The following is an 18,591-nucleotide window of genomic DNA, read 5'->3' on the forward strand; positions in this document are numbered from 1 at the left end:
CACCAAGGGACAAGTAAAAACCTTAAGGCACACCAACTGTGCAAAATAGCCTTTATAACATGTGTTATCACCCATATCATGTACAATATCTGTAAATGTGCATAAATATTTACTAATGACAAAGACAAATATATTATTCATGAAATATTTATTATTATTTCAAAAACAATTTAGGAATGGAGTTTGCCACTGTATTATAAAATGAGTGCATACAAAGTAGTCAATTAAAATATAATTATTTTTGTGTAGTTCTACGTATATTGCAATAAATGTATGGTTGTCATAAAATCCCACGGCACACCTGGACTTGCCTCACGTCACACCAGCGTGCACAGCGTTTGGGAACCACTGCTGTAGATATGTTGAAGGTTAAAATTATGTAACCAATTGGTTAATAATAAATGGCTCAGTTTTACTTATACCTACTGTTGCTGACTATTGTTCTCTGTTTGAGTAACATCACTTTATCAAGACTTTTTCTAACATTCCACACTACAAAATAATTTTTATTAAAGAGAAAAAAAAAAAAAGTAATAAAGTATGTATGATTCATGCTGATATCGGATCGGTATCGGCCAATACGTAAGGCTGCAATATTGGAATCATATCGGAAATGAAAAAGTTGTATCGGAACATCCCTACAATGAACCTTTATAAGCCACAGAAATGAAAAAATAAAAACTGTCGTAAAATCCCTAATCTTTAAAATCCCCAGTCTTTAAAATCACCAGTGTATGAATCACATTGTTTAAAATGCATTGATCAGCTTTTTAAACCCAGCCTTGCATTGATAGGAATCTGTCAATCATATCAAAGGATCTTGCTGGTTGGTCATAAGGTAGAATGTGACCTCCTCCTCGTATAATGACCTAAGGAAAGGAGAAAAACATTTAAACTAAAGCAAAACAGACTTTCAATGAAAAAGTGTCCTTTATCAACGCTAACCTGGTAAAACTCTCGCACTTGTTTAACGTAACCTGCCACCTCTGTGTCAGTGGGCTGGAGCTTCCAGTAGAATCGAGAAGCATTTTTGTACTCAGCAGCACCGGTCCAGTTTACAGTGAGCAAGAACCTCTCTGTCAGCGGAGCGGCTGTGATTACGTCCAGTTGACCGTTGTAGATTAACACCTGGGATTAAAATACACGTCAATTAATCTGGGAGTAGAGTAGTAACCAAATCACATCATTCCTAGCAAAATCTAAGCTAACGTAACACATTACCAAACTGGGATATCCTACAACCAGTGACGTGCCGTGACCACTAGGGTTGGGTAGGCACGTTGCAAATCGAGACCACCAATGACAATTTCATATGTTTCTGCTGTCAAGTGTTAATTCAATTCAAATCAATTTTATTTGTATAAAGCAATTTCCAACAAAGTCATCTCAATGCGCTTATCAAAATATAAAATTCATAATAAGAAAGAAAAAACCCAACAAGATCTACATGAACAAGTATTTAGCCATCTAACAAAATCAATATCATAAACACCATTAAAGAAACATAAACAATTATTATATATAGCCTACATACTCTCCCAACAAGATATACAGTATCTCATGGCACGACAGCACATCTGTTGTTTGTGTTGGAAACACAGAAACACGGCGAAAATAACTTAGAACAGCCTCAGTGAGGAGCATCCACAAAGTCAATCCTTCCTTTTGTTCCATTCACTGTGAAAAGCATGAAACGTGTTCTGACCTTACCTTTGCTGAAGCTCTGGTAACTCAGGTGTTGGTCTCCATCTTTTAAAAGCTGTCATTTTTCCTCAAAACAAAGTTTCTCTATCATCTCTAGCGCTGTTATTATGACTGTAGTGTTATCCCGCCCACTAGCTAGAGAACGTAGCAGCAGCTAATGTACTGTGAACTTACGTATAGCATTTAGCATAGCGCGGTTACGTGCAAAGGCAGCTCTCTACACTGCCTTTACACGTAAATGGTTGTCATCTTGGGGACCTGACGGCGCATGCGCAAACACGTAAAACCACGCAATGGGAACAGAGGCAGAAGAGGAACGTGCCTTTGGGAGGGGGCGTGGCCTCCCTCTGCCTTACAGCAGAGTGAAAAAAAAAAAAGACTGTGCAGCTGTTCTAGGAAATAGCGCTGTTTAGTAATTTGGGCTATGAAACGCACAAAACTTTCAAACTTATAGGTACTGTAGGCTATTGGAAATGGAAAAAATGAATAATTTATAATTATATGATAATTAAAAAAATAATAATTATAATTAAAACAAATAATCAAAATATCAATTCACCCTTGGGTAGGCACTGCCTACCTTGCCTACCCTGATGACACGTCACTGCCTACAACACTGGTATTGTCAATTTGTGGTAGTTTACAAACCTTTAGAAACAGCAACAGTTTTCAACTCTAATGGGAAAGTTTTCCACAAAGTTTAGAATATTTTTTTTTTTATTTTTTATTTAACCTTTATTTAACCAGGAAAAAAAATCCCGTTGAGATTAAAAACCTCTTTTTCAAGGGAGTCCTGGCCAAGAGGCAGCAAAGTTACAACACTGAACAGAAATACATTTACATTACATTAAAATGACAGGATAACATAAGAATCAAATAAAACAATTACAGACAACTGAGGCAGTCTCAAATTCTCTCAGTTTCATTTTAAAAGCATTCAAGGATAACAATTCAGTCACCTTCCAGTCTCTTTGCAGTGCGTTCCAAGCACAAGGAGCTGCATGTACAAAGGCTTTTTTCCCCAGCTCTGTGCGGGCAAAAGGAACTGTGAGCAACAGCTGATCATTGGATCTCAGTGCATAAGTGTTTGTGCTTCTCTTTGTAAGTAATGTACAGATGTAAGAGGGCAGTAATCCAAGAAGAGCCTTATAAATAAAAGTAAACCAATGACACTGCCTCCTAGTGTACAGGGATGGCCATCCCACCCTAGAGTACAGCTCACAGTGATGTGTCTTGGCTCTACAGTTTGTGATGAACCTCAGAGCAGAATGATAAACCGAGTCCACCATCAGAAGACATGTACAAGAAGCATTCATATAAAAAAGGTCACCATAATCTAACACAGATAAGAATGTGGCAGAGACAAGGCGCTTCTTTACACCAAAAGAAAAACATGTCTTGTTGCGGAAGAAGAAACCCAATTTAAGTTTTAATTTCCTCACAAGTTTGTCAATGAAAAGTTCAAAAGTGAGGGAATCATCAATTACAACACCAAGGTATTTATATTCATGTACCACTTCTATGACATTTCCTTCAAGAGTGGACACGACCGGGGGAGTTAGAGGCACCTTCTTATGATTAGAGAACAACATTAGCTTGGTCTTCTCAGCATTGAGAACCAGTTTTAGATTAATATTTCCTTAAACCAGTCTTTATGAGTAACTTTCCAATCACTCATCAAAACTTACCTTTTTAATCATGCTTTTAAAGTATGATTGTTATGTATTTTCTGTAGTTAGCTTTAGACTTGTGTGTAATGTTTCATTGTCTGTTAGTCTTTCCCTACTGTGCCGTTCTTTCTGTTTTAACAACTGTAAAGTATTATAAATAAAATGTATTATTATTATTATTATTATTATTATTATTATTAATAATAATAATAATTATTAATATTATTAATAATTAATATTATTAATAATTAATATTATTAATAATAATAATATAATTTGTGCAAATCCATGCTTTTATCGGGTTTTCATTTGTTTGTTTGTTTTGTGAGCAAGAAGTGGTTTATCTTGAACTGGTCACAATTGGGAGCATCAAAATTTTCCAAAATCAAACACAAACACCACAATAGGTTTGCATTTACAGACTGTAGAAAGCTCTTCAATGATCCCATCAATTCACACAATAAGGTGAGAGTGGGTCAAAGTTCATTTTGTTTCAAATTTCTTTCAGAATTATTCATCATCCAAGAAAATTTACAAATGGAAATTCAAAAAAGGTCTTGATTATGGGTGGAGCTCCTGGAGCAGTTGAGACACACCTACTCTATACTATAAAAAATCTATGCTATGCTAACTAGCTACTCAATACTCACAAATCCTCTCCATTCACAATTCTCGTCATCCAACCTACTCGCCACAGTTTGCAGAGTCGGACGGTGATAGTTTTTATAGGAGGGGCGGGGCCAACACGGCTGGTTCATGACGTAAGAAGCCACCAAAACGTAACAAACCACTATTCTCAGCCAATAGCAAAATTAATTTGTAATAGCAGGGTTCCAACCCATAGAGGGCAGTAACTGACATTTTTACAACTAAATATGTAAAATTGAAATACTTAGAGTAAGATGTCAAGCGTTGGACTAGGATTAATCAACACATATCAACGCATTTGTTTTCAGCAGAAAATAAGTTTGTTTCTGTGGGTTTAGTTACTTTTTAAAGGGGAGGTATGAAAAAGTCAGCTCCAAAGGGGCGAGTTAAAACTTGTGAGTGACGTCACCTGCCGGAAACTCCTCCTCCTGACAATCCTCGTTCCTCCTACCATGGACATAATACACGCCTCCTAGAATGTGAGCTCCTCCCTCTCAAACTATCTACCAGCTAAAACGAACACTGCGGTTTATTATAGAATATATGTTATACTTTATTGCCATATATCTAAAAGCAGACTGTACTACTTGACGCCCAAACTGCACTACTTTTTCTGCTGCTTGTGTCTGCAAGCAGCGAGAGTCACTTCTCGGAGGCACGGACCCATTTAGTTTACACCCATCAGCTGTTAGCACTGTGCTAATACTACACCAGTCTATCCCTCATGAACTGAGGATGTGTCGCGCGGGTATGTTTATGGATTTGTGGCTGACAGCGCTAACACTGGACTCGGTTGTGTAATTGGACGGCTTCCAACTTTTACGTGGTGACAGGACGACACTAGACTGAGGGCCTCCGGTGTTAAAGTTTAAGTGGCGACCATTTTAACTGGCGACCGGCTTCCCTTAGTGTAGCTAGTGACTGCAGCAACGGCAGATGTGTTTGAGGACCAGGGTGCTAAGCTGCCCTTGTCAATGCCGCGTAGCTTTTATTTACGTTGTACAACTGTTTAAAGTGTTAATACTGTATGTGATTGTATTTGTAGCTCTGTGTGCAGACGCGTCACATGCATAAAGCATGCATTTTTTTTACATCATATTTCTTGATGCAAACATACATCTCAATGAAATCCATTGGTCTTACCCTGTAGTTGTCCATGAGCACCCCCAACCACGGCTTGATGCTCTTCATCACATCCTGTTGGAGATGCGCCTCCACGTCAGAGCCATTGTTGAATGTCAGGTTTCCCACATGGATGGCGAGTCGCACCGACGGCAGCATGACAAACTGGGCGAAGTACTTGTAGTTTTCAGGCTCCTGCAGGAGATACAAAGCAGAGAATGATGCACACAATGCCTGGATGGGACTGTTGGAGATTAAATGGCAAAGATTGAGCACCTGACATCTCATGTAGTTGAAGTAATTAGTGCAGCCTGTAGCATTGTGGAAATAGGAATATGGTTTCACGTTATTCACCATGCCAAAAAAAACCTGAACACATGAGGAAGAGAACAATTCCTTTATGATGCTTTTTTTTGTGCATTTAATCTTTTTTTTATATATATTGATATATCTATTTCCTTTCACCTTATAAGCCTCCACCCAATTCTGGTGCTGAATGAGCCACACGGCCAGGTCCGTCTGCTTGTTCACGCACTGTTTCTGCTGCTCGTCTATCATCCCTGTTTGATACAGAAACTCTCCGTATCCTCCCAGCATCTGTCGTCAAATATCAATCACACACACACAGTAAATACTGTATATGAGCCCTTAATAAAACATAAGAATCAGAGTCAGTGGTGCGTACCACTTCTGGATCACAGAAGCCGCCACCAATGGCCATTCCCTTCATGTTGATTTTCACCTTGGCCGTGGGGTTGTTTTTATGGATGTAGTAAGAAATAGCAGGGACATATTTGCCAGCATAAGACTACAAATAGACAGAAAAATATGAAGTTTACATTCTAACCTTTACCCTGACCTGAAATTTCATAGTTTAAGCACAAAGATAATATGCTTTATGCTTGATTAGAAAAATAAGATAAGAAATCATTATAAATTACCACGGAGTCGCAGACACATTTTTTAATTTACACATAACCGTAAAAAAAAATCTGAAGAAATATTTATTATATATAAAAAAATATAAATCCAGTCATTATTTTGCTCTTTCTATAACGCCAGCAAATTTCCTGCTTGAAATGTAGAGACAAAGTAAAAAGGAAACATATATTACCTCTCCTGTAACATAAAAGTCACTGGACTGATACTTTGGAAAGATCTGGAAGAACTGCGTCAAAGCACTGTTTGAAAGGAAGATGGAAAATAAAATAATTACATTTATAATGGATGAATAAAGTTTTTTCTGATTCTGATTATGACACCCTTTTTGGGGGGTAAAAAGGAACTGTAACACTTTACATGGAATTTTATACATTACACTGTCATTAGCATGAATAAGGAGTCATGAAGACTGTCATTTAGTGTCTTTCCATACACTAACCCCATTAGATCTCTCCATCTAACCCAAAAAATGCCAACATAGCTCCAAAGGTGTCATAATTTAGTGAACGACACTTAATGACAGCCTTCATGACACCTTATTAATGCTAATGACAAATAATGACAGCTTAATGTCAGCTTTATGTATACACCTTCAAATAAAGTGTGACAAAATGAACTTTTAAAATAATAATTTGAACAAACATAAGAAGAGTCAAGCATTTCTTAGCGACTCGGCGTCTCAAATGATAAATGTTGATTGAGATTACTCAGATCAGTGTTAATGGAACTCTGCTGTAATGTAATTAGGACAAAGTGTTGAATATTACTGCTGTATAAAGTGACCCAACATCATCCATTTGCCCATGTCAGTGACTGTGATTGCAGATGGTATTTGCTAGTGTTCAGTAGTAATGGTTCACCTGTACAGATCTCTGACAACATCATCCTGGTTCTGAGCAAAGCCTCCGTCGTCTGTGAAGCTGAAACCAGTCCCAACCTTTACAGAAAAAACATTAAAAAAAACCCTCAAAAAACACCAGACAATACTAAATACTAGGACAAATACGTACAGGACTGTCAATGTACAAAACTGAATATCTGCTCGTCCAAGCGTAGTCCCTCATACCGACTGGGAACAGGAAAAAAAAGAATATCAGTATCACAGACAGTGAGTGTATGTTTCCTCCTGATGTCTTATACCAGTCATATTCTCGTACACCACATATGGTCCGTGTTCCACAAGGAGGCCGAACAAGCCGGAAGCACCAGGTCCACCTTGTAGCCACAGCAGGACTGGAGCCCTCTCATCCTCCTGGTCAGAGTATAGAAATGATCAGTGTAGGATAACAGCGCCCCCTGATGGAGACTTTGGCTAAATACATGAGGTATAAACCTGGATTATTGCTTAACTTCTACATTCGTAGAAGTCTGAGTAAAAAGGACTCAGTCAACACTAACTCAAACTGGGAACTATTCAAAAAATACTGCCATTACAATCCTGGATTCACACATGCATTTACTACTTTTTTGTTGATATTTCGTTTGCCAAGTTCGTTCACTCTATTTAAATACAGTACGGTAATAAAGACTTGTGACCCTCTGTGAGGAGCATAAGATGAGGGGCGGTAAGTACCGTGAGTGCAGGGATGAACCAAAAGAACAGGTTGCTGTTGTACTTCTTGTTGACTGTCAGGTATCCAGAGTAACTCTTCACATTGACTCCTGGAAGCTTTCCAACCGCACTCAAGTTCCTGGCTGGAAAAACAGATCAGTGCCACGTTGTCACTGTGCTGCCGTGCACATGAAGGTGTCTACAAATGTTGAAGACTAAAATATCATCTATAGAAAAATGAAAACTTGCACATCTCAACTGGCAAATATTCTTCTTCAGTAGAATGCTTGGAAACATTTCTATAAATGATCAATGGACTAGTTCTTTTTACATTGTGTGCTTTGACTGCAGCCATTTGTTGATGAGTTTGCATGTTCTCTTGGTATTACATTTCAGTCCCAACAATGTGTAGATATGAATATGGATTATCTGCATAACCTGAAACATTGAATGAATGTGATTGGCATTTATTCAGACAGCCAACCATTTAGACCCATTAGATCGATCCATTTCATGAAAGGATTCTGTATTTATTAACTGTGAAAACCCAGCTGTCGTGTTTGACACATGTATTTAAGAGATTTATCATAATAGCAGAACATGTTGGGAATGATTGGTGAGACCAAACCTTGTCCTATTTTGCCATTTAACCATAATTTCCACCCTCACCTAAATGACAATCATACCAGAATGAATATTTTACTGAGGAAATTAGAAACGCATGAGTTTTCTAGCGCTCCTACAGATCCTAATGGAAAAACAGATATTGTTTAACAGTTATTGTTGTCAGACTTTTGCTTAAAGTTTTATTTTATTTTATTTTAAATAATGCACTATGAGGTTTATTATTTTTAGTGTTTGGCTTTAAGAATTTTGAAGCATATAAATAAGGATACGTCTATTTTTAGATACATTTGACAAAAATAAAAAAGAACATTTACAAATTATTTTTACATTAATTGGTAAATATTTCCGAGTTCCCCCTTGCAATGAGCTCCTGTACCGCTAAGGGTACACCTACCCCTGTTTGAGAACCCTTGGTCGAGAACACTACAGGTGACACTGGGCTGTGTAGTAACATGAGTTTGACACTATAGAAATATTTAATATTGTCATTTTACAGAAGTATACAACTATCCCTAACTTCCAACAGAGTTAATTCTGAAAGAAAAAACCTTTATTCTGAAGTGTTAACTTGGTGCTAAAACCTAAAACAGTGTTTAATAATAACTTTAGTCCCTGACTGAATGAACAGAATGCTGTGTCCATGGTGCTGTTGTTACCTTCTTCTATGGCGCCTTTCTCCAGGTAAGGAGTGAGAAACAGAGGCTGTGGTCTTATGAGAAACAAGCAGACGATGAACACCACCACCACCAGCAGGAAGAGGAGGACGCCTAAAGCTTCTTTGTGCTGCCTGAACAACATCCACAAACACGTCAGAGGAGCTCAGAGTAGAGCTGGAGCTGCACAAACACACATACACACACACTCACCTCATCCACTTTGAGCATCTTTGTAAGACTCCGCGAATCTGGCTCAAAAGAGCAGTGGATGTCACAGTGTGCCTCAATAGCCTACTTTCCATCGTATTCTAATCTCTACGTTCTCATGCTGATCACAACCTCCTCTTCCTCTTGACTGGGAATGTCAGCTCATTAGCATAATGACCATGGTGCACTGTGTTATGCAGTAGGACGGGTGAAACACATTCCACTGACAGGTGGAGCGATCGCAGAACTGTCTATGCACTTTGTCCTCTGTCGTGTCAGAGGGTAGAATAGCCATATGTAAAGGTCAGAGTAATTCTCAGTGATCCTCCAACCTCACACACCAGCGAGAGACTTGACTGTGTTCAGAATAATGGGAGAGAATGTACTCGGATTCATTAAATCATCAAATTTTTCAATTCTTGGGAAGTTTTTGTGTACCAGAAAGTTTGCCGATTTGCTGATGATTACATTCTCTCTGTCGTTCCGAGGAGGCCTTTGAAGTGTGTGTCTTAAGTGTGTTTTTAAAAGGGCTTTGTTGTCACAGCCACTCAAACCTTAATCCTGCCTTATTTTTGCATTTCCCATCAATCCAACTCGACCTCTTGCATGTGAAACCCCCGTTTTTGACCTCATGTCAAGTGGAATCATTCGGCGTTTTAGTGTTATCGTTCATTTCTGACAGCCGATACAGAACAAAAAACACATCCAGGGTCAACAAAGAGATCAAATAGCAGCGAGGAGTGTATCTGTGTGGGATTGTGTGCAACACCTCTGAATTAACAATGTTGTAATTTTAATCATTTTAAACCAAACTATAAATAGTGTATATAACGTTAATTTCTATAACCCCTGTACATGTAATGCAACCACCTTTCTGTTTGAAGGGAGTGTATGTGTGTGGTACGTGTGTCAATGGTGTCTGCACAGCATTCTGAGGCTCATTCCAGCGCTTATACGTCATTGATTCACAATGGACCGATCAAGCCATTCTTGCCTGCAGGCTTTTGTACATGTTTTCTTTTTATCTGTCTGTAATTACATTGTCAGATTATTTTGCATTTGTACAGATGTTAAAGTTGCATAACAGTATGAAAATAAAGCACTTGTTCTGTAAAACCTCTGTGACCAACCAGAGTTTTCACTGATGCTGCTCATCCTTGGGAATTTCAACAAAAAAAAATAAAACTTCATTAAATAGTCAGATGCTTTAAAGGTTTAGAATACTCATTAATTATTGAACTGTCTAGACAGCTTGAGATGCCCGATGAAATAACATGGCGGTTAACGTTAGAGCACAAACATCTCAGTGGAGGATTGTCAAAATGCCAAATCGCTGCTGATTAGGGATGTAACGATTCACTCAACTCCCGATACGATTCGATTCACGATACTGGGTTCACGATACGATTCTCTCACGATTTATTTTACAAAATGGGACTGTAGACAAAAATTTTTTTTGGGAAAAAAATGAGAAAATACTGTACTATTTTCCTTTTATTTTTCATTGTCAAAAGAATTCCTTGATAAACTATTCAAAACAATGCAATTTAACTAAAAATAAATCTTGAATGAAATAAATAAAGGAATAATACCAATGAAAATGAAGCCTATTAATTTAAATTCTGGTTCTATAATAAACAATGCAAAACTGCATAATAGTTCTTTTTCTTTTAAAAGTGCAACTGAAAATGTATTTTGTGCCTTAACAATTGGACTTTAAAAAAAAAAAACCGTGATTGCACTGATTTACGTCATATTTGTTTAGACCAGCAGAGAGCGCTGGTAACACAGTGGTCGGTTGGCATGCAGATATCTTGCAGTGAAGAAGAGAAGCTATGCTAGCAGACAGAGCTAATAGAAAAATGTGACTTTTACAGATATTCAAGTAATATTACAGATATGTTTTCGGTGCTAAAGGGGTAATGAATCATTTATTAACATATTTAAGAGTAGAAGGTGACCAGAAAGAAACTATCAGCAGACTCCGCCCGCCGCCAACACTTAACTTCTGCTGGTTAAAAAAAGTACTGCGATTCAATTTTCAGAAAATCGATATCAACCGTAATACCTATGAATCGATTTTTACCTGCCTTACGATTAATCGTTACATCCCTACTGCTGATATATGAAAAGCGCAAGTCCAAGTTAAATCTTCTCCACAATGAAACAAAGCGGCAATAAAACTAAACTGAGAAAGTAAAACCTGTTGTGTCTCTTCTAAGGTAATGACGATTATCTCACAAGTGTGCACTAATCATGTCCAGCTTTTAAAACTGCACTGAATTATTCAAATCTTTTCCTGGGATGGAAAGAAGTCGTCTTATTTTTATTTGAGCGGTAAGCAGTTAAAAGTCATTTGTGGGAGAGCGACCCCTAGAGGAGAGTTTATTCACTCACAGCAGTAATTAAACACATTAAATCATCTTATATCCATTTATTGTTTCACTTTTTCACTTGACTTGATCATCATTAAAAAAAGACACAATGAACTGATCCGATATCAGCCTGAAAACAAATATCGGATTAAATTTTCCCCAATTCATTTATTTATTTATTCTATTGTAAAATCCTGTAGATCAGTGGTTCCCAAACTTTTTGTGCCCGAGCCACACCAAAGGACAAGTAAAAACCTGAAGGCACACCAACTGTGCAAAATAGCCTTTATAACACGCGTTATCACTCATATCATGTACAATATCTGTAAATGTGCATAAATATTTACTAATGACAAAGACAAATATATTATTCATGAAATATTTATTATTATTTCAAAAACAATTTAGGAATAGAGTTTGCCACTGTATTATAAAATGAGTGCATACAAAGTAGTCAATTAAAATAGAATTATTTTTGTGTAGTTCTACGTATATTGCAATAAATGTATGGTTGTCATAAAATCCCACGGCACACCTGGACTTGCCTCACGTCACACCAGTGTGCACAGCGTTTGGGAACCACTGCTGTAGATATGTTGAAGGTTAAAATTATGTAACCAATTGGTTAATAATAAATGGCTCAGTTTTACTTATACCTACTGTTGCTGACTATTGTTCTCTGTTTGAGTAACATCACTTTATCAAGACTTTTTCTAACATTCCACACTACAAAATAATTTTTATTAAAGAGAAAAAAAAAAAAAAAAGTAATAAAGTATGTATGATTCATGCTGATATCGGATCGGTATCGGCCAATACGTAAGGCTGCAATATTGGTATCATATCGGAAATGAAAAAGTTGTATCGGAACATCCCTACAATGAACCTTTATCAGCCACAGAAATGAAAAAAGAAAAACGTCGTAAAATCCCTAATCTTTAAAATCACCAGTGTATGAATCACATTGTTTAAAGTGCACTGATCAGCTTTTTAAACCCAGCCTTGCGTTGATAGGAATCTGTCAATCATATCAAAGGATCTTGCTGGTTGGTCATAAGGTAGAATGTGACCTCCTCCTCGTATAATGACCTAAGGAAAGGAGAAAAACATTTAAACTAAAGCAAAACAGACTTTCAATGAAAAAGTATCCTTTATCAACGCTAACCTGGTAAAACTCTTGCACTTGTCTAACGTAACCTGCCACCTCTGTGTCAGTGGGCTGGAGCTTCCAGTAGAATCGAGGAGCTGTTTTGTACTCAGCAGCACCGGTCCAGTTTACAGTGGGCAGAAACCTCTCTGTCAGCGGAGCGGCTACGATTACGTCCAGCTGACCGTTGTAGATTAACACCTGGGATTAAAATACATGTCAGTTAATCTGGGAGTAAAGTAGTAACCAAATCACATCATTCCTAGCAAAATCTAAGCTAACGTAACACATTACCAAACTGGGATATCCTACAACACTGGTATTGTCAACTTGTGGTAGTTTACAAACAGCAACAGTTTCAACTCTAATGAAAAAGTTTTCCACAAAGTTTAGAATATTTCCTTAAACCAGTCTTTATGAGTAACTTTCCTTTTTTAATCATGCTTTTAAAGTATGATTGTTATGTATTTTCTGTAGTTACCTTTAGACTTGTGTGTAATGTTTCATTGTCTGTTAGTCTTTCTCTACTGTGCTGTTCTTTCTGTTTTAACAACTGTAAAGTATTATCAATAAAATGTATTATTATTATTATTATTATTATTATTAATAATATAATTTGTGCAAATCCATGCTTTTATGGGGTTTTCATTTGTTTGTTTGTTTTGTGAGCAAGAAGTGGTTTATCTTGAGCTGGTCACAACTGTTTAAAGTGTTAATACTGTATGTGATTGTATTTGTAGCTCTGTGTGCAGACGCGTCACATGCATAAAGCATACATTTTTTTTACATCATATTTCTTGATGCAAACACACATCTCAATGAAATCCATTGGTCTCACCCTGTAGTTGTCCATGAGCACCCCCAACCACGGCTTGATGCTCTTCATCACATCCTGTAGGAGATGCTTCTCCACGTCAGAGCCATCGTGGAACGTCAGGTTTCCCACATGGATGGCGAGTCGCACCGACGGCAGCGTGACAAACTGGGCGAAGTAGTTCTGGTCTGCAGGCTCCTGCAGGAGATACAAAGCAGAGAATGATGCACACAATGTCTGGATGGGACTGTTGGAGATGAAATGGCAAAGATTGAACACCTGACAGCTCATGTAGTTGAAGTAATTAGTGCAGCCTGTAGCATTTTGGAAAAAAGAAGGATATGGTTCCACGTCACCATTCAACAAGCGATCAAAAACCTGAACACATGAGTAAGAGAACAATTCCTTTATGATGCTTTTTTGTGTATTTAATCTTTTTTTTTTATATTGATATCATATCTATTTCCTTTCACCTTAAAAGCCTCCTCCCATTTCTGCTGCTGAATGAACTGCACGCCCAGGTCCGTCTGCTTGTTCACGTACTGTTTCTGCTGCTCGTCTATCATCCCTGTTTGATACAGAAACTCTCCGTATCCTCCCAGCATCTGTCGTCAAATATCAATCACACACACACACAGTAAATACTGTATATGAGCCCTTAATAATACATAAGAATAAGAGTCAGTGGTGCGTACCAGTTCTGGATCACAGAGACCGTCACCAATGGCCATTCCCTTCATGTTGATTTTCACCTTGGCCGTGGGGTTGTTTTTATGGATGTAGTAAGAAATAGCAGGGACATATTTGCCAGCATAAGACTACAAATAGACAGAAAAATATGAAGTTTACATTCTAACCTTTACCCTGACCTGAAATTTCATAGTTTAAGCACAAAGATAATATGCTTTATGCTTGATTTGAAAAATAAAATAACAAATCATTATAAATTACCACGGAGTCGCAGACACATTTTTTAATTTATACATAACCGTAAAAAAAAATCTGAAGGAATATTTATTATATATATAAAAATATAAATCCAGCCATTATTTTGCTCTTTCTACAAAGCCAGCAATATTTCCTGCTTGAAATGTAGAGACAAAGTAAAAAGGAAACATATATTACCTCTCCTGTAGCATAAAAGTCACTGGACTGATACTCTGGAAAGATCTGGAAGAACTGCGTCAAAGCACTGTTTGAAAGGAAGATGGAAAATAAAATAATTATATTCATACTGATGAATAAAGTTTTTTTGGATTCTGATTATGACATTTTTTGGGGGGTAAAAAGGAACTGCAACAATTTACATGGAATTTTATACATAAAGGCTGACATTATTACACTGTCATAATTATGACATGACACCTGTCATTAGCATGAATAAGGTGTCATGAAGGCTGTCATTTAGTGTTACATAACCCCTAACCCCACTAGATCCCTCCATCCAACCCAGAAATTCCAACATCGGGCTGAACGATTTTGGAAAATAATATAATTGCAATTTTTTTCCTCGATATTGCGATTTAATATGCGATTATTTTTTTCAAGGGCCTCTTGTCACGTATTTATCAATAAACACAAACAATAAATCACTCAGATAAAAAAAAAATCCTCCCTATAATAACGTGTTTCTTATCCTTCCTTAGGGAGGGCTGGTGATGGTCAAAATTATGTAATAAAATAAATTCATTTATTTAATTGTAATAACAAAACATGCATTGTTGTCTTAGAAAGATTGCACTTCTTGTAGTGTTGACCTTTGACAGCATGTGTAGACCAAAAAAAAAACCAAATCACAGTCTTTGCAATTAGAAAATCACCTTTTATGATATCGCGATAATATCGCAAATGCAATTAATCGTTCAGCCTTATTCCAAAGGTGTCATAACTTAGTGAATGACACGTAATGACAGCCTTCATGACATCTTCTTCATGCTAATGACAAAAAATGACAGCTTAATGTCAGCCTTATGTATACAGCTTCAAATAAAGTGTGACAAAAGGAACTTTTAAAATAATAATTTGAACAAACCTAAGAAGAGTCAAGCATTTGCCCATGTCAGTGACTGTGATTGCAGATGGTATTTGCTAGTGTTCAGTAGTAATGGTTCACCTGTACAGATCTCTGCCAACATCATCCTGGTTCTGAGCAAAGCCTCCGTCGTCTGTGAAGCTGAAACCCGTCCCAACCTATAAAGAAAACATATTAAAAAACCCTCAAAAAACACCAGACAATACTAAATACTAGGACAAATACGTACAGGATTGTCAATGTACAAAACTGAATATCTGCTCGTCCAAGCGTAGTCCCTCATACCGACTGGGAACAGGAAAAAAAAAAAAAGAATATCAGTATCACAGACAGTGAGTGTGTGTTTCCTCCTGATGTCTTATACCAGTCATATTCTCGTACACCACATATGGTCCGTGTTCCACAAAGAGGCCGAACATGGAGGAACCACCAGGTCCACCTTGTAGCCACAGCAGGACTGGAGTGCTCACATCCCCCTGGTCAGAGTATAGAAATGATCAGTGTAGGATAATAGCGCCCCCTGATGGAGACTTTGGCTAAATACATGAGGTATAAACCTGGATTATTGCTTAATTTCTACATTCGTAGAAGTCTAAGTAAAAAGGACAGTCAACACTAACTCAAACTGGGAACTATTAAAAAAAATCCTGACATTATAATCCTGGATTCACACATGCATTTACTACTTTTTTGTTGATATTTCGTTTGCCAAGCTCTGTTTGTTGATGACCGTCGCATAAATATTCCTTAAGGTTGCCCCTTCACTCTATTTAAATACAGTAGGGTAATATAGATTTATGAATGTGATATAAAAAACTATAGTAAATCAAAGTCCACAGAGTTTGTTGGAAAATCTGCTTTCAAAAAAACCCAAACATGTGACATTCAACTGATCACGCAGGTTAGTTAGGAAGTGTAGATACACACAGAGATTCCTGAAGGACCAAACGTTAGCTGCTACAGCTGACTAAAGAGTCCCAGGCTAAATCTGGCAACCCTCTGTAGGGGCATAAGATGAGGGGCGGTAAGTACCGTTAGTGCAGGGATGAACCAAAAGAACAGGTTGCTGTTGTACTTCTTGTTGACTGTCAGGTATCCAGAGTAACTCTTCACATTGGCTCCTGGAAGCTTTCCGACCGCACTCAACTTCCTGGCTGGAAAAACAGATCAGTGCCACGCTGTGACTGTGCTGCCGTGTCTGCAAATGTTGAAGACTAAACTATCATCTATAGAAAAATAAGTAAATAAAATAATTGCAACAACTCGCACATCTCAACTGGGAAATATTCTTCTTATATTGCTATAAATGATCAATGGACTACTTTTTTTTTTACATTGTGTGCTTTGACTGCAGCCATTTGTTGATGAGTTTGCATGTTCTCTTGGTATTACATTTCAGTCCCAACAATGTGTAGATATGAATTTTGCCTTTTGTCATTTAACCACAATTTCCACCCTCACCTAAATGAGAATCATACCAGAATGAATATTTTACTGAGAGGAAATTAGAAACGCATGAGTTTTCTATAATTTCTTCATATGCTTTTTCATTTGTGGAACAGTGGGCTCTCTTAAACCCCTAACTGTGTCTCCAACATTGATTCCCTAAAGGCTTAATCTAAAACTTCAAAATAATGAGTGTAATTTCAAGTGAATTTATTTAAATTTTTTTTTTTAAATGTCATGCACTTTTGTGATTACTTCAACAGTAATAATAAACATGGTCTCCTTTGTAAAATGTAGCTATTCCTACTTCCTTTTGTCAGAAGCGTTCAATATATTACAAGAAAATATATCATTTTATTAAGCAATAGTACTGTTAGTTTGTGGTGAATTTGTCCAAAAAATGTCAGGCTAAAACGGGACTAGGAACATTTACCAATTATTTTTAAATTAATTGTTAAATCTTTCCGAGTGCCCTCTTGCAACGTGCTCCTGTACCCCTAAGGGTACACCTACCCTTGTTTGAGAACCACTGGTCGAGCACACTACAGGTGAGTTTGACACTATAGAAATATTTAATATTGTCATTTTACAGAAGTATACATCTATCCCTAACTTCCAACAGAGTTAATTCTGGAAAAAAAAAAAAAAAACTTTATTCTGAAGTGTTTACTTGGTGCTAAATCCTGAAACAGTGTTTAATAATAACTTTAGTCCCTGACTGAATGAACAGAATGCTGTGTCCATGGTGCTGCTGTCACCTTCTTCTATGGCGCCTTTCTCCAGGTAAGGAGTGAGAAACAGAGGCTTTCCCGGGTCCACTGGTCCTCTCAGGCCGCTCACACGGTGAGACTTCCGGCAGAAGAACGAGGAGCAGCCCCGGGAGGCAGCGGGCTCCATGAACACCAGCACCACCAGCAGGAAGAGGAGGAAGCCTAAAGTTTCACTGAGCAGCCTGAACAACATCCACAAACACGTCAGAGGAGCTCAGAGTAGAGCTGGAGCTGCACAAACACACACACACACACACACACACACTCACCTCATCACGTCTGTTGTTTGGTTGATAACAGACACAAATCCAGCCTCAATAAACACTGAGGCACTGCTGACCGAGAAGCTGCTTGAAACCTGTAGACACACTAGCGAGAAGAGTCACATGACCAGTCATGTGACAGACAACATCACGTGGTCATCAAACCCTTAAAGGGCCATCACTGACTGAATTATATTAAAATATTTATCTATTTATTTGAAATTTATATTGATTTTTTGACAATTACAAGTTTAGATAACAATTGCGAAAATAATAATAAAAGACATAATATTTACGAAAAATAAATACATTAATATTTTTTGAAATATTATTTTAATAAACTTCAACATTTCATTTAACATATTCTGAACTAACATCACCTTTAAATAACGAGCCAAACACACAAGCTAAACTGAGAATAAAAATTCACCTTGAATTCCAATAAAAAAAATAAATAAATATATGGAGACAATACAGAATATCACAGTCAACAGGATAGCAGAAAATAAGGAACCATACACACAATTATAACAGTAGACACTTGTTTTAATAGAGTCATGATTAAAAAACAACAACTATACATCAAAGAAATGCAGTTTTTAAAATCAAATTCCAA

The 18,591-nt window shown here is 37.3% G+C and overlaps 2 protein-coding genes across 2 annotated transcripts; both read right to left on the reverse strand.

Annotated features, from left to right (window-relative positions):
• Positions 1 to 510: 510 nt before the first annotated feature.
• Positions 511 to 9,285, reverse strand: LOC114477635 (probable serine carboxypeptidase CPVL). The gene is made up of 13 exons (XM_028470062.1): positions 9,132 to 9,285; positions 8,922 to 9,052; positions 7,660 to 7,781; positions 7,227 to 7,338; positions 7,097 to 7,155; positions 6,947 to 7,023; positions 6,259 to 6,325; positions 5,830 to 5,952; positions 5,610 to 5,741; positions 5,421 to 5,513; positions 5,166 to 5,339; positions 946 to 1,128; positions 511 to 869 (listed from the first exon to the last, which is right to left on the reverse strand). The coding sequence occupies exons 1-13, from the start codon at positions 9,221 to 9,223 to the stop codon at positions 771 to 773; spliced, it is 1,464 nt and encodes a 487-aa protein (XP_028325863.1). The 5' UTR covers positions 9,224 to 9,285; the 3' UTR covers positions 511 to 770.
• A 2,956-nt stretch (positions 9,286 to 12,241) lies between these two features.
• LOC114477636 (probable serine carboxypeptidase CPVL) lies at positions 12,242 to 18,111 on the reverse strand. Its single transcript, XM_028470063.1, has 13 exons — positions 17,982 to 18,111; positions 17,701 to 17,894; positions 16,529 to 16,650; positions 15,861 to 15,972; positions 15,726 to 15,784; positions 15,578 to 15,654; positions 14,590 to 14,656; positions 14,160 to 14,282; positions 13,938 to 14,069; positions 13,744 to 13,842; positions 13,489 to 13,662; positions 12,669 to 12,851; positions 12,242 to 12,592 (listed from the first exon to the last, which is right to left on the reverse strand). Exons 1-13 carry the CDS (start codon positions 17,984 to 17,986, stop codon positions 12,494 to 12,496), a joined length of 1,446 nt encoding a protein of 481 aa, XP_028325864.1. The 5' UTR covers positions 17,987 to 18,111; the 3' UTR covers positions 12,242 to 12,493.
• Between the last annotated feature and the right edge of the window lie 480 nt (positions 18,112 to 18,591).

Source organism: Gouania willdenowi, chromosome 16 (assembly GCF_900634775.1).
Source record: "Gouania willdenowi chromosome 16, fGouWil2.1, whole genome shotgun sequence".
In the NCBI taxonomy this organism is placed as follows: Eukaryota; Metazoa; Chordata; class Actinopteri; order Blenniiformes; family Gobiesocidae; genus Gouania; species Gouania willdenowi.